Source organism: Amblyomma maculatum, chromosome 2, assembly GCF_055883805.1.
Source record: "Amblyomma maculatum isolate TAMU_Amacu chromosome 2, ASM5588380v1, whole genome shotgun sequence".
NCBI classification, from domain to species: Eukaryota; Metazoa; Arthropoda; class Arachnida; order Ixodida; family Ixodidae; genus Amblyomma; species Amblyomma maculatum.
The window spans coordinates 136,088,042-136,104,047 of record NC_139345.1 but is presented as its reverse complement, the minus strand read 5'-3'; the positions used below and the strand labels follow the sequence as shown (position 1 = coordinate 136,104,047).

Here is a 16,006-nt window from a genome sequence, read left to right as displayed (position 1 = left end):
CGGAAGCTCCCGATCCACATACTGCTGCAGCCTACCTTGGAGGATTTTCAACGTCACCTTGCTAGCATGCGAAATAAGCGCGATCGTGCGGTAGTTGGAAGAATCTTTGGCACTGCATTTGTTTGGAATGGGGATTTAAACTGACCTCCTGCAATCCTGTGGCCACTGCAGGGTTGTCCAGATCTTCTGACGTAAAGTATGCAGAATGTTAACAGCGTCATGATTGAGGGTTTGAAGCAACTCAGCTGGAATGCCATCATTTCCGCTAGCTTTGTTTTTAGCAAGGCTGGCAAAGGCCCATCTAACTTCGCTCTTCAGGATGCCCGGTTCGAGATCAGTAATCACAACCATCTTATGTTGGGTTTGCACATTCGGGTCCTTCTTGTACAGTTCTTCTGTGTATTCCTGCCACCTCTTCTTTATCTCTGAGGCTTCAGTGAGGTCCTTGTCTCGTTTGTCCTTTATCACGCCCAGCTTAGCACAAAAGCTTCCTTTGATATCTTTGATTGTCTTATACATAGCTCTTGTGTTCCTTAATTGGCTGTTGTCCTCAACTGCCTTGCACTGTATGTTCAGGAAGGCATTCTTATCTCTCCTTGCTACTTTCTGAAAATCCGCATTGAGAACCTTGTATCTTTCTCTTTCCCCCATAACTTTTGCCATCCTCCTTTCCTCCGCTATTTTCAAAGCCTCTTCAGATAACCAGTTTCAGGCATTTCAGGCATAGTTATCTTCAAATAGCTTTGTTAGGAACGATGTGTAGTATTCATGACCTGGCTCGTTTAAAAGGTTTGGTTTGTAAACATTTAATGTCTCAATACAAATCAGCAGCACCGCAGCGAAGTACCCGTAAATTCCGACCACCTAGGTTTTCTTCACGTACACCATAAAGGCATCATAAAGCGCTCACACCATGGCCGGGAGACAACTTTCGTGTTTGCTATCAGCAGGAGAACGTCCTAAGCACTGCAAATATAGTGTGTAAATTTACTGTAGTGTTTATTACAATACACCATAATATTAGGTTGTTTATTTTTTTTAGTTAATGTTTGATCGGCGTTGACATTCTACGCAGCAGTGTACAAATGGTGTGTCCTCATCAAATGGAAATATTTAGTTCTTCTTCTTTGACTTCTGAAACTGTTTACCTGAACAAAAATTAAGTTACTAAATACAAACGAGTACTATATTTCATTATTGCCGAGAGGTTATAATAGTAGAGCGCTTTTATACTTCCATGGTATATCTAAAAAAGGAGACACGCTGCTGAAAATTGCTGATGAGAGCAAAATGTGACAGATTTCATCATGAAAATGCATTGCTTTCGCTTGTTGGTAGTGTCAAAAATAAAAAAGTTAGCCAAGTGAACTTTCAGTTTTATTTAGAGTAAATTACGCATTTGTTGCAATCTTGCAATGCTGCACAATAAGCTAACGTTAAAAAACCTAAATTGTTAGTAATAGGGCGCTTAATGATATATATTCAACTTAAAATTGAGGCTAACATAGATCTGAGGGGTAGGCCCTAGTTTGGAATTCTCCCTCCAGAGTGATTTATAAGCAGGCCAAATGATGGACCTATTTTATAGTATTAAACGGATGACTGCATCTATTTGTTTACTGTGGCAAACAGATTTTTTTTCGGTAATTGCATCGACCCCTTAGCTGAAATCAAGAACAACGGCCACGTTGTACTTTCCAAATCACACGTAGCGCTTTTCAATTCGCCTGTTGAAAAAATAGCAGCTAGCTTGGCTTAGAAAAGCTTGCGATATCAAAGCTCATTGGCAATATTAAGTTCAATTTCGTATGATTGTAGTTCTTACTTCTAAAAAGCAGTTCTCTCATTATTTTCCTGTAACAGTGGCTGCACACGGAAAATAGTTACAAAGTAAACCCTTGTGTAGGGCTAACTGAAGTAAGCGCCCGCTTCGATATATCAACTGTATTACGCTTACATTTAGCACTTTCCTGCCTTCGTCTTTGCACGGAAAACAAAGCTCAGTAGTAGGCCAGGACAAGGAAGATACATGCGTCAGAAAGCGTGTGTAGAAGTATTAAGGAGAGAGGTAGACTTTCTGACGTGGAATGTTGTGCGCTATTTTTCAAGTAATGGCGAACGACTAACTAGCCCAAACCTATTCACTGCCTACATCAGCTCATAAATATAAGTTTAGTAGAAAATACGCGCAAATTGGGCGAAAAGAGGCACACTGCTGTTTTCATGTATGTTGCTTTCTACAACTCAACCTCTTATGCACTGAACGGTACAAAGCGACATTCAGACCATAGATATTTGCTCAGTATGAAGCAGCGCTTTATATATATTTGCGGATTCCCTCTTTTGTATTTGCACAGGTAACCGCTGAGAAAAAAGAATAGAAAATATGTTCAGGTTCCGTACCTTCGTCCACTGGGCTCTAACATTCACATTTGCGGACCTTGCATTCGGTACGTCAACACTTCCTGAAAGGAAAGCCTACCTGGCGCCTTATCAAGATGCTTGGAAGGTAAGCAACACGCGCGTATTCTGAAACTTCTATAAAAGGGACAAAGTAGTCAACTATTTACAGTACTCAGTCAGCATCTAACAATGAGAGTGTGTTTTAACCGATGAGCCACACTTCGTTACCTTTCAGGCAGTGATATAACTGACCTTATCCCAAAAATTACACTACGGATCTTTCACACACGTATTCATTGGCGATTATCTTTTCGTCGAACGGAATCTGCTCGTGAGTTCCGATCTAATGAAAACTTTGCTCATAAAGACATTAAGGAAGTAATAGCTCTCTACTGAAGAAATATGCGGGCCTGCAACATACATTTCTCAGCCACCTTTGCATTTTTCCTGGATTCTAAGCCGAAGCGGGCATTCACAGCTTTTACGGGCATGGGCTTCGATCATAGGTATTCTTTAGTACGAAAATGATGTAATCTCCATTTGTTGCACTCCCTCGACAAGCTGTGCGAAAACTTGCCGTATCTCATCCAGGAATGAAGCTTACACGCATTAATATGAAGTCACATTGTGAACTACGTATGTAATATCAACTTGTTGCCGGCTGCTCCAGCTGTAGCGTGCCTGTCTACTGATGTCAAGAACGCGGGTACGATCCCGGCCTCGGCAATAGCTTTTCGATTGCGGCGAAGAGCGTGACGCCCGTGTACTGCGCGATGTCAGTGCGCGTTAAAGAACGCCAGATGGTCGAACTTTCGGAGGCTCTGCACTGTAGCCTCTCTCAAAGCCCGAGTCACTCTGGGACGTGAAATCCTAACAGCTAAACCATATCTGTCTATTGGCAGGAAGGGTTCATAGTGCTAGCGAACGCTACCCGAACACTGCGTAATGCTGGAGATTATTGGAGAGGAATCGTTTGAAATGAACCAAAGATCCAATATTTTTCTTCCGAATGTTTACGTGCTAACTCTACGTACTGTACACTTTACGAGGCTTGAAGGCGGATTCTTTAAAATTGTTTTACAGAATCTACAATATAATTTATACGCAAACACAGAGGTGGCCGCTTTCGTCATTGACGTATGGTCCGTGTTATGCTGTCACCATATTCTACAAGCTGGCTACTCCGAAAGAGTACATTTTGTACGTAGGTCATCCCATGCGAAATCCCTCTGTTCGTCAGCAGCCCTTGGACATGCTTCTTCAATGAGCATGTTGTTTCCGTATTTGCACAAATTTATAGGGGACACGTAATGCCCTCCTTTAAGAGTATGACGCGGTAGTGTAGCTACCGATAAGCCTCGCTTTAACCGAGCCGTATGAACTTGCCTGTGTGCCTAGGGGTAACGTTATCGAAACGGTTCTGGAGGCTGATTCCGATATCAAACTCCACTATGAAATGAGAGGCCCGATTTGGCAGCTCCATCAGAGCGTAATGTCAACCAACCCGTAAAAATTGGTGCTCGGCCATGTCAGCTGCCGGCTATTGTCTTCTAGCTCCATGCTTGTGATTTTTCGCCCACAACGCCAGCGCGGGCGGACAGACCTAAAAGGTTCTCGTGCGTGCAACTCGTCCACCATATGTCAGAAGCTTCATTCGGAACATTCTAGCAGAATAGAGCTGACATGGTACTTCTGAAATCTCTTCCTAATATACTTAACCTAAGCCTGAGATCTACTAATAGCAGAGGGTACAATATATCATGCACGCTGAAAGCAACAGGTGAAGCAGTAGCTCGAAAACCCTCCACCTTGGTTTCTCACAACGTTAGCGGACTGTGTATGCCATTTGGTACAAAGCTCATTTCACAAAAGACGTGCCCTGGATGAAAGCCATTTCGGGCATCTGTTTCCAGCGCCAGAGTGTTTGTCAGAAATAATGAGATAGAGAGAGAGATACCTTTTAATAAAAAAGTGTTCTGTTTGTGATCCAGAAGCTCTAATAGGTTAAACAGAAGAAATCTGTATGACCTCTTCATATAGAATGTATTTTTTAATGGCCGCATTTCACAGGAAGAGATCAAAACTTTTCTTCGATTTAACGTGATAGAGTTTCTGGTGCACAAAGAGAAGACTTAGGATTCCTTAGGTGAGGAGTGGGGCGCTTTGCACTTTCAAAAATATAGAAAGCTAAAAATAAAGCCAACTATGCTTTGTGCTTTCTATAACCGATTTGGGCATGTGCGCAAGGTGCGTAAAAGGTATAGGGAGATTAAGAAGCGCTGAACTAAAACTGAGGCTTAAGTTCGTCCGGTTCACCTGCACCCGCTGCACCAGTTTAGTAAAGCTCAGCAGGGGTGTCGCGAATGCGCAGAGCCAGTTCCGGAAATCCGAGTCGAGCTTTTATCAAGCTGCTTTCAAAACAAACGATCCAATTCAGGCCCGACCATCTGCTAATCCTGACGTCAGCAAAACATTAGTCAGTAGTAAACTGCGCATATTAACGGTCGCCAGCATCCCGTGCACCTGGCGGATTTTCAAACCGCACCCTGCACGGTTTAAAAAAAGTAATTTCGATACACTGCACTTGCCGTCAGCTGGCACAAAGCGCAGATGGATTCTTGTAAAGGACACGACGGAAGTGTCAACATGCTAAATGCGGCTGTTTAATTGTCGTTTATAGACCTTCTGAAGAGAACGCATAGCCGTTTCCAGGCAAATACCTGAACCAATCTCGGCCACAAGTAGTATAAAGTGGGCCACTACGCCTTTCACCACACCAGAAAAGCCATTGGAAGCTTCCATGCCAGCTGCAAATGCATTATTTCGGCACTTGCCCCCGAGGACCACAGCAGCAATTTTCGTCACATTTTGATGGCCTATAATTACCATGTAAATACACATTGCAGCCTACAAAAAAACCCATGCATTTAAATTTTATCCACAAGTTTGCACTCTTTAAACATACAAGAATTCAATTGGTAATACCTTTTTCTCGCAGACGTTCCTTCAGGACTCCGTGTTCGTGCTTTATCAGAGGTCGTACGAACATGACCCACTGCTCGGCTGGGACGGCCGATGCATCCATGGCTGGAACGACGATTTGAACCATGAAGAAAAATACGCCCTCGCTTTAACATATTTTTGGGACAACGCAATGAAGAAATTGTAAGTGCGTCAGGTCACGTTTCTTCCGTCACATACGCTCTAATTCCATAATTCACCTAATGAGAGCCTATCCATTGGCATTAAGTTTTGCAGCTTTTTTTAAAGTCGAATCACTTTAGGCCATTAGGAAAGACATAGTTAATTTATTTTATTTATTTTACAAGTACTGCTAAACTTATGCAGGGTCTTGGCCAGAAGTGAGTGGTCATGACCATACAGAATGTGTACATATGGCAAGCGAGTGTACATCAAGTAGTAAGTGGAATTTCATAGTAATGAAATTCTCCATGCTGGAGGTGGTTACTGGTTGAAATTATCTTGAAAAGCAGCAAAAGACCCCTGCCAGGTACAACAAAGTATATTTAAAGGCAGCTATTGCTTTCACAACGTGAACACATGTGACAAGGAGAGTTTGATTAAAATATACATACGACTGGTGATGACGCGTGATTCGAGATTTCGCTTTGAGATGCTATGAACAGATTTCCATTTTTTTCCTGCCTTTGAACTGTTTCTTCCCCTTTTCTTTGCGTACATCGTTTTTCTTGGTCCCGTTCGTGTTCTTTATTTTCTCAATCCTATTTTTCCGGCTTGCAAAGAACGGCTTGCATATGCAACGACATGTTCAATGCCATTGTGGCGCTGTATGAGCACAGCACCAACTTCAACTGCGCTGGCGTCAGTGTGAAGTTCTGTTTGAGCTGATGGGCAGAAGTTGCGTAGTACAGGCCCTGATGTCAAAAAAAATTTCAACTGACGAAAGGCGGAGTCACAATCGGCAGTCCACTTGAAAGGCACATCCTTTTGCAGAAGACAAGTAAGGGGATATGCTGGGTAAGCAAACTTGGAACAAAACGCCAGAAATAGGAGCAAAGCCCCAAAAAACTCCTGAGCTGTTTTAACGATTTCGGCGGTTTAAAATAAGTGACAGCTTCGATCTTTTCCGGATCAAGCCTGATTCCATCCTTGTTTACGAGATGTCCAGGTACCACAGTCTGGCGTTCTCCAAAACGACATTTCTTTGAAATGAGTACCAGACCAGCTTTCTCGATACATTCCAAGACAATCTCTAATCGACGGTTGTGTTCACGAAAAGTAGTCCCGAATATCACTACATCATCAAAATAATACAAATGTGCCACTTCAGTCCGCGCAAAACTGTATCCATAAATCTTTCGAACGTGGCTGGGGCTTTCCATAATCCAGACGGCATCACATTAAATTCATACAGCCCGTCTGGGGTGATGAATGCCGTCTTTTCTTTATCTTCAGGATGCGTGGGGATCTGCCAATAGCCTAATCGTAGGTCAACTGAGAAAAAATAGGAGGCACAATGTAAACAATCAATGGCGTCATCAATACGTGGCAGGGGATGCACGTCCTTCTTGGTAACAGTATTCAGCCGTTGATAATCAACACAAAATCGCCATGTGCCATCTTTCTTTTTGACAAGTATCACAGGGGCAGCCCACGGACTAGAGATTCTTGAATGATGCCCTTATGCAGCATATCACGAACTTGTTCTTCGATTGTTTGGCGCTCTGATGAGGATACATGATAAGGCTTCTGACGGATGGATCAGCAGTTCCAATATTGATTCGGTGCTGAGTACGGTAAAAAGGAATCCGTGGTGGATAGTCCCGAGAGAAATCGCAAGCCGCAATATGTTTCAACAGAACTTCCACTAAACTGTGACAGTCCCTTGTTGGCAGGGGCTTGTTAATCATGGCAAGAAATCCTGTCTTATCTGCTTCTGGGCATGCGGTAGGCTGGGAATTGTCTGTTCTGAGCACTGCCACTGATTAAAAGCGTCTTCGTCAAAGTTGGCAAGTTTTAGACCACGTGGTAATACAATAGGTTCGTTAGAGCAGTTAGTCGTCCACAAAGAAGAATGGCCATTCATGTCTGAGATGACGCAGAGGGAAATAAGAATACTTTTCTTCGCGCAGTTGAGGGTGAGTGGTTCAAACACAGCGTCGAACACATCACTGGCACAGCTTGAACTAACAACTTGTATAAACTCTGCTGACATTGCAGGAATGACTATGTCGTCCGAAACCGAAAGCGTGCTGGGATTTTTCCGCAAATTTTCGCACAAAGCAGATTCGAGTGCTCACAGAAATGTCTCAGTTGCGAAAGTCGAGAGTGGCCCCACATTGTTCCAGAAAATCGAGCCCAAGAATTACGTCATGACTTGATCGAGCAAGTACTGCGAATTCAGTTCGGAATGTGTGGTAGGCGATAACGAGATTCACGGAACAGACTCCAAGTTGGTTAAGCGGTTCGCCACCAACGCCACACAATGTCGCCACACTATCCCATCATCATCATCATCATCATCATCAGCCTGATTATACCCACTGCAGGGCGAAGGCCTCTCCCATATTTCTCCACTTAATCCGGTTCTGTGCTAGCTGCATCCACTTGACCCCTGCGAACTTCTTAATCTCATCCGCCCACCTAACTTTCTGCCGCCCCCTGCTACGCTTTCCTTTCCTTGGAATCCAGTTTGTTACCCTCAGCGACCATCGGTTATCCTCTGTTCGCACTACATGTCCTGCCCATGTCCATTTCTTCTTCTTAATTTCCACTAGAATGTCCGTAACTTGAGTTATTTCTCTGACCCAATCTGCACGCTTCCTATCTCTTAATGTTACCCCTACCATTTTTCGTTCCATAGCCCTCTGGGTTGTCCTCAACTTAAGTAGAACTCTCTTGGTTAGCCTCCACGTTTCAGCCCCATAGGTGAGTACAGGCAAGACGCAACTGTTGTATACTATCCTCTTGAGCGATACCGGTAAGCTGCTAGTCATAATCTGCGAGTGCTTGCCAAATGCGCTCAATCCCAATCTTATTCTTCTTGTTATTTCCTTTTCATGGTCTGGATCTGCGGTTACTACCTGTCCTAAGTAGACATATTCGTCTACTACTTCCAGTATTTCGCTACCTAATGTAAACTGCTGTTCCTTCCCGAGGCTGTTGAACATTATCTTAGTCTTCTGCATATTGATTTTCAAGCCTACCTTTCTACTTTTTCTGTCTAGGTCATCAATCATTATTTGCAGTTCATCCCCCGAGTTGCTTAGCAAGGTAATGTCATCAGCAAATCGCAGATTACTGAGGTATTCTCCATCTACCCTTATCCCTAACTGCTCACGTTCGAAATCTGTGAGTACTTCCCCTAAACAAGCTGTAAATAGTACTGGGGAGATTGTGTCTCCTTGCCTAACACCTTTCTTTATGGGAATTTTGTTACTTTCTTTATGCAGAACTATGGTTGCTATGCAGCCACTATATATATCTTCCAGCACTTTCACGTACGGCTCGTCTACCCCCTGATTTCGCAATGCCTGCATCACCGCCGAGGTTTCAACTGAGTCAAATGCTTTTTCGTAATCAATGAATGCTATGTATAAGGGCTGGTTATATTCCGAGCATTTTTCTATCACCTGATTGATGGTATGGATATGATCGATAGTAGAGTACTGTTTCCGAAACCCTGCTTGATCCTTTGCTTGATTGCAGTCTAAGGTTGTACTGATTCTATTAGCGATTACCTTAGTAAATACCTTATACGTAACAGACAGTAAGCTGATTGGTCTGTAATTTTTAATGTCCTTAGAGTCCCCTTTCTTGTGAATGAGGATAATGTTTGCATTCGTCCATGGTTCCGGTACCGTCGATGACACCAGGCACTGCGTATACAGGGTGGCCAGTTTTTCTAGCACGATATCCCCCCCGTCCTTCAGCAAATCTGTAGTTATCTGATCCTCTCCAGCTGATTTCCCCCTTTTCATAGTTTCTAGTGCTTTCTTGTCCTCGTTCTTCGTCACTGGTGGAACGTCTGACTGTTTTTCCCTACCGCCAATCTCATTACGGTCCTGACTACTTTGGCTACTGTAGAGATCTGTATAGAACTCCTCGGCTACTTTGACTATCTTGTCCATATTAGTGATGACGTTGCCCGCCTTGTCCCTTATCGCATACATCTGGTTTTTACCTATGCCCAATTTCTTCTTCACCGCTTTAAGGCTTCCCCCGTTCTTTACAGCATGCTCAATTTTCTGCATGTTATACTTCCTTATATCAGCCACTTTGCGCTTATTGATTAGCTTTAATACCTCGGCCAATTCGATATGGTCTGTTGGATTGGAAGCTTTCATACTCTGGCGTTTCTTAATCAAATCTTCCTTCTCCTTAGACAGCTTACCGGTATCCTCTCTAACTATCCTACCGCCTACTTCTACAGCGCACTCAGTAATGATATCTCTGAAATTATTGTTCCTTGCCTCTAGGGTAATATCGCTATCCTCAGTTAGAGCTGAATACCTATTATGTAGCGAGATCCTGAACTCTTCTGCCCTCCCCCTCACCGCTAATTCGTTGATGGGTTTCTTTCTTACTTATCTGTTGCGTTCCTTCTTCAGATTTAGGCTAATTCGGGACCTCACCATCCTGTGGTCACTGCATCGCACTTTCCCGATTACCTCTACATCCTGCACAATGGCGGGGGTTGAACACATTATGAAGTCGATTTCATTTTTAGTCTCTCCGTTAGGACTTTTCCATGTCCATTTCCGGTTCTTCCGTTTCCTGAAGAAGGTATTCATGATTCGTAAGTTATTGCGCTCTGCACACTATCCCAATCAAACATAATTTTACGACCAAGGCAGTTTTTAAAAGCAAGGCTTATTACAGAAATGGTTGCACCTGTGTCCAACAACGCCATAGTACGTACACCGTCCACAAACTTTTCAACAACCAAACGGGCAGAGGCATAAGCAAGCTAGAATCATTTGCGACCTCACCTTCATCGGCCGCACTCACTATTTTCCCGGTGGTGGCGACCGTCGTTGGGAAGAAGGGGAGCGTCGCAGACGCCGAGATGGTGGTGTCAGGCTACGGTCAGACGCCGGGGATTCGTTTCGTTTCAGCGCCATTCGGCGTTCTTGTCAGCTAGCTGTTGCTCTGGACTCATTCCGGCCAGGTGTTCTTCTGTATGAATCATCATTGTCTGCAGGAAACCTTGTACGGGAGTTCACCCACTGTCGGCGATACTGCTGGTACGGACGGCGATTGCGGCAAAACCGCGAGATATGGCCAATCATTCAACAGGCACAACACACTGGCGGTCCAGATTCATTCGATGAATAAGGCTCATCGTCGCTTGGATTAGACGCATCTTGTTCTGGATGTAGGCGACCAGGAGGACGAGAGTGCTCGCTGTTGTAGGCGCTGATGGTGTGAGGTTGGATGTTCGGGCGATGAGCTGCAGAGCATCGGATGTCCGAAGGAGTTGTAACAGAGGGAGCATAATCGGTAGAAGATGGTCTATTGTCTGCCGAAGAGGTGCTACTGTAGACGGGTCTGACGTGGCCCCCAATATCGTGATGCCTCAGAAGCTCCTCGCGAACGATCTGTCAAATTGTATCTGCCATGCTCGCCGCTTCAGACACATCCACACTGGTGACAGTTGTGACATTAGGCAACCGACCAAACTTTGGAATGACACGGCATCGCTTTAAACCTTCAAACGTGCGGCAGTGTCGTGTTACATCAGCGCTGGTATTGAAATCCTTCTTGCAGATGAGAAAGTTGTACACATCTTGCGCTATTTCTTTGGGGATATGGCCCACTTTATCTTCCTCAGACATCCGAGCATCAACTATTTTGCATAGGTTGAGGACGGTTTCTATATAAGTTGTGCAGGTCTCCCCTGGTACTGCGCTCACTGAGCCAGAGTCTCTTCGGCGCTCTTTTTTCGAGCATCGGCATCGCCGAATCCCGCTCTCATTTCTTCTATGAAGCGATCCCACGTGGTAAGGGTTGCTTCATGATTGTCAAATATGTTAGTGCAGTTTCTTCAAAAAAGAATACCGCCTTCGCCAGCTTGGTATTCGCATCCCAGCGGTTGTATTTGCTCAACCGATTGTAGTGGGTGCGGCAACTATCCACGTCTTCCCCAGGCTTGCCATAAGAGTGTCGGGGTTCCCGATAAGGATATGGGGTGGTCGGTTGTGCTGCTGGCATTGGCTTCATTGAAACATCTACTTGCGCCATCTCTGTCTGCAGGGGGGGGGGGGGAGGGTAGCCCAGCAATTCTTCTGCTTCGGCGGTGCATGAGAGGTTCCGTGGTGATCTATACCCCGCACCTCCACCACACTTGTTACGAGGTTTATTTACACAGATGTTAGGATGCGCTGGAGGTTAGCACACCAGAGCGGACAGAACCAGCTTCCTCTTTTTCTTCTGCTTATCCCGCCAAACCTCATCGTCCTCCAATACAGGACCGCAGGAAGTGCGTGACAATACATAAAAGAGCGGCCTTCACTATCGTACATCGCGATGATGCTTTAATGCGTTGTATGCGAAGAAAAGCTAACACGATCGGGCATATCGGTTCACCTGTGGGTCAATTCACTTACAATTTGAGAGCGTAGTACGCTGACATAATTACAGAGTATACAGCGAAACACAGACACACAGAAGAAAGATGACACAATGTGTGTCTGTGTTTCACTGATTACCACGTAATTATGCCTGACAACCAACTAGCTCAGCAAGTAACTCTCTTATAGTCCGTGTAAGTGCAACATTCTACATTTGAAGCTTTCATTCTATAGGTTTTGTTTCCCACATCAAGATCTATGCGTGACCTTCAATTTGCAAAGTGTGTGAACGAAAACCTCCTTGTCGCTGGACTCTTTCTAAAGACAAATGACACCGTATGTGAAAACAGACACATTTTATTCACATGACAGCCCCTACATATGACATCCTGAAAATTTATCAACGCGGAAACCTCTAGCTCATAGATTCCGAGTTCTTTTTGCCGTCGGTGTCTTAAATATTTCACTGTGACGTTTAAAGTATCATGTGACTGGCACAACCTCTGGTCGAACATTCTGCTTTTTCAATAATTCGTTGGAGAGGTAGAAGTCAAAAGGGTTCCGTAGTGAACAAATGATGAAACTGCGAACAATAAGGATAAGAGAGAGTACTACAAAAACATAGTGCTCTCTTTAAACTGAAAGGAATAGTAGCAGAAAGAACATTTATACTGTCTAGAAATGCGCCTACAGGAAGGAACGCTTAAAAAACAAAGAAAAGAACGCAAAAGGGAAAGGGAAACTCACGTTAATTAGGATTCAGAAAGTCAATTTCTCGTTCAATCAACTGTACGAATAGATGACGAACACACTTTTCTCTACCCCTCCAGATATGGAAGGATTCAAACGCTTCTTGAGTTAGCCTACCTGGGTGATGTAACAAGGACAGAGTTTGATCGGAGAGGTTTATGTATTGACGTCTGTTTTTTTTTTACCTAACCTGCCTCAACCTACCGGCACGTGGCGCAATGTTTAGACCGATGCAATCCAGCCGGGTTACTTAAAGACAAAAAGTGACCCTGGCTCTGGTGTCAGGTTTAAGAACCAACCTTCTTAGCATCTGCCGATAAGATTGCTCACTCCATAAAGTGATTACGTACGCTAAGGCGAAATCAGTTGTCTGTTCGTTTAGCCTGAGCGACTTTCCCGTAAAGAGAGTCGGATGAATGTTTTGTTTTTCAGAGTGAACAGAACGCTGTACCTAACTGCTGAGGCAACAGAAGGCTACATAGTTCCGAATGCCATGGCTGTCTCCCCTTACAACGGCAAGTATGCTGTCGCGACTGGATGATTTCCTAGGGCCACATTCGATTGGAAGCGTCTCTATATGTTTAATCATCTACATGCATTTGTTATAGCTCGGCTTATTAAAAGATAAGTTAGTGTTGCAGTTCTCATTCATTAACACCCGTTTTCTCTATTTCCGCGCAAATAAATCGAAGTTGCCTACAAGCTCAACTCGAGCTGCGTTTGATGCCCTCTGTATCTGCTAAAAAGGTGCCTTAAGTTTCCTTTACCTTAGGTAAAGGATTGCCTTTAGGTATATAAATGTTAAAAACCTTGGCCTCCTAAAGTCTGCAAGGCTATGTAACTCCGATATTGAGTTCTTTAATACTTAGAGGAGTAAGGGAAAGCGATCAGTTTCCATGAGAATGACGCAGAGAGTGAAATAAACCTAATTCTCATGCTTTAAACCAACACGCACAAACTCTGACAGTTCCCTGTCTTCCCCTCAAGAAAATAGTGAAACTATAGAAATGGACATTTGAGTTCATAGTACGAAGTATTGCTGATGGAATTTGCCTACTGACGAACGGGGTAGAAACATTCACGGAGGCTAAGTACAGATGGGGGAAGTACTTTCTAACCGCATTCATTGCACTGGTCCACTGTCCCTACTTAGCTATGTATTCCCGCGCTTTATGTATGACAGTACGGCCTTGCTGGTCATCTTTTTTCCTTTTCAAATACCTTAACCCCTTTACCAAAACCAGAAATTAGTGATAACGTAGTCGCAACACCAATGCGTTGTCGTGAGCTGTGCAAATATAAAGGGAAATCGGAAGCGTATGCGAGAAGCACGAAGCGATAGTCCGAATTTGGTTTTGGTATGATCTCGCTTCAGCCTTTTTCAATGGGCTTCAAATTTATTTGGCAGTGCACGTTTTTTTTTTTCTAAACAAGACAAAACTTTTATTAGCGACGAACTCTCGAATGTGTTCTACTCCTTTCACATCTGCCACCACCGTTAAACTCCGTAGAAACAGGCAAGCCGCCCGCCAGTTTTCGCGTCAGCGATTAGAGGTGTCTCTTAGCCGAGGTTTTATGAACTGGCTAAAATTTGCTCTTTTTTTAAATATTATGATGATTGTGAAAAACTAAGCCTCTTGACAAGGACTGATATCAAAGTGATTTACGTTGCGAAAATGTCGCGTCTTCTTCGTCAGCGGCTTGAGCGAGATTATGCATCCGTTCTGAAAGCAGTACTGCCTCACTCTCCCATAGTCACCAAGGTAATGGATGGATGGAAAACGAGAGCGTACTCTTAGAAAAAAGGTACTGCCAGTTGCCATCCTGTTGAGCTTTTTTTCACTTGTACTTTTAAATGGTGATTGAAATCGGTGCATAAATTCGCCCTTTTATTTATATACATTCGAAATGTTGCACTTAAAAGCACATTAAATCCATCCTGCTTTTGAGGGTCGTGCGATCTATATTCCATGTGAAACATTATAAGCTAAGCGGCGACCAGAGACCTGCGCACAGCCACAGCGCCTTCGCCCGCAGCTCTCGTGGATGGGACCACTGCTACAAGCTGGTTGCGCCCACTGCTGTAAGCGTTCCGAATTTGTCGTCTACATTTAGGCTGCACCCGAGGCGGACGTTTTTATCCCGATAGCTCTTAAGGACGCGTTCTGTTAAAAGAAATCCGCCGTGGTCAGCTATGTAGCCTTTGTAACCGATATATCATGGGCATGTCCAGAGCCATGCCCGAGCGCTGATTCTTCGATGGATCGTGTGACTTAACGAGACCACATGATATAACGAAGTTTGTACATGCCCGGGCTAGTTGTGAAAGGCGACCTAGGGCTGAGGCAGGCACCCTTTTTCGAATGCGCCCTGGATTCACGGCTGATGGCCAAGCGGAGCCTATACCGTCGAGCTGCTGCCGTGTCCGAGCCTATGCTGTTCTCTTAATCTCGAGTGCATGAGCTCGGGGGTTAAACTCCGTCTACTTCGTCGTTGGCGCAGGTGGCGACGTATCATAAAGTTAGTAGGAGCTGACAACTCGGTTTGATCATTTGTGGGAGAAGGGTACGACAGGGTTCCTTGCAGGGACCTTGCAGGGTTCCTGTATGCCGAGACAGGCAAGCTACATCAAAGCCACTCAGACGCTTCCATACGACTAGGTTAAAGTGGGGATTTATGTCTGGTGGCCACTTTGTAGCGGTAGCTAGATAAGGTGGGATTTTAGTACTGTATGCTGATAACAACCCGCGAGATAAAACAGGCGTAAAATTAAAAGATTGACAATAAGTGAGCATAGATTCCAGCCATACCACTATCGCGTCATACTCTTGAAGGCGTAGAATAAAGGACTCCCATTATCGTTTGCACATTACGCTCATCAACTAGCACCACAAATGACGCTTCAAAGAAAGAGCAGAGTTTTAAACGCTGTCGCTGCGTATTGGGCGCACCCGCTGGCTGTACAAAATAACCGTCGGACGACGTTTTACACAATGCTTGGTTTTTGTGCTGCTCTCTCAACGTGCTTTAGTGGCTGAAGTACGTTAATTAAGCGGCACAGCTTTTACGTGTGCTGATCGCTCTCGGGCGCTGATGTGTGCGTTCCACCCACAGACGCCGGTATTTAGCCCTTTGACGACTGGCTCTACAAAATAACCGTCGGACGACGTTTTACACAATGCTTGGTTTTTGTGCTGCTCTGTCAACGTGCTTTAGTGGCTGAAGTACGTTAATTAAGCGGCACAGCTTTTACGTGTGCTGATCGCTCTCGGGCGCTGATGTGTGCGTTCCACCCACAG

At 44.5% G+C, this 16,006-nt stretch overlaps 1 protein-coding gene across 1 annotated transcript in view; it reads left to right on the top strand.

Moving 5' to 3' along the window:
- Window positions 1-2,386: 2,386 nt before the first annotated feature.
- The window catches only part of LOC146199954 (uncharacterized), a 39,222-nt gene continuing 25,602 nt past the window's right edge, over window positions 2,387-16,006 (top strand). The window contains exons 1-3 of the mRNA XM_084592242.1: window positions 2,387-2,509; window positions 5,402-5,568; window positions 13,140-13,233. Coding sequence (XP_084448368.1) covers window positions 2,387-2,509; window positions 5,402-5,568; window positions 13,140-13,233 — 384 coding nt within the window. The remainder of the gene's footprint in view (window positions 2,510-5,401; window positions 5,569-13,139; window positions 13,234-16,006) is intronic.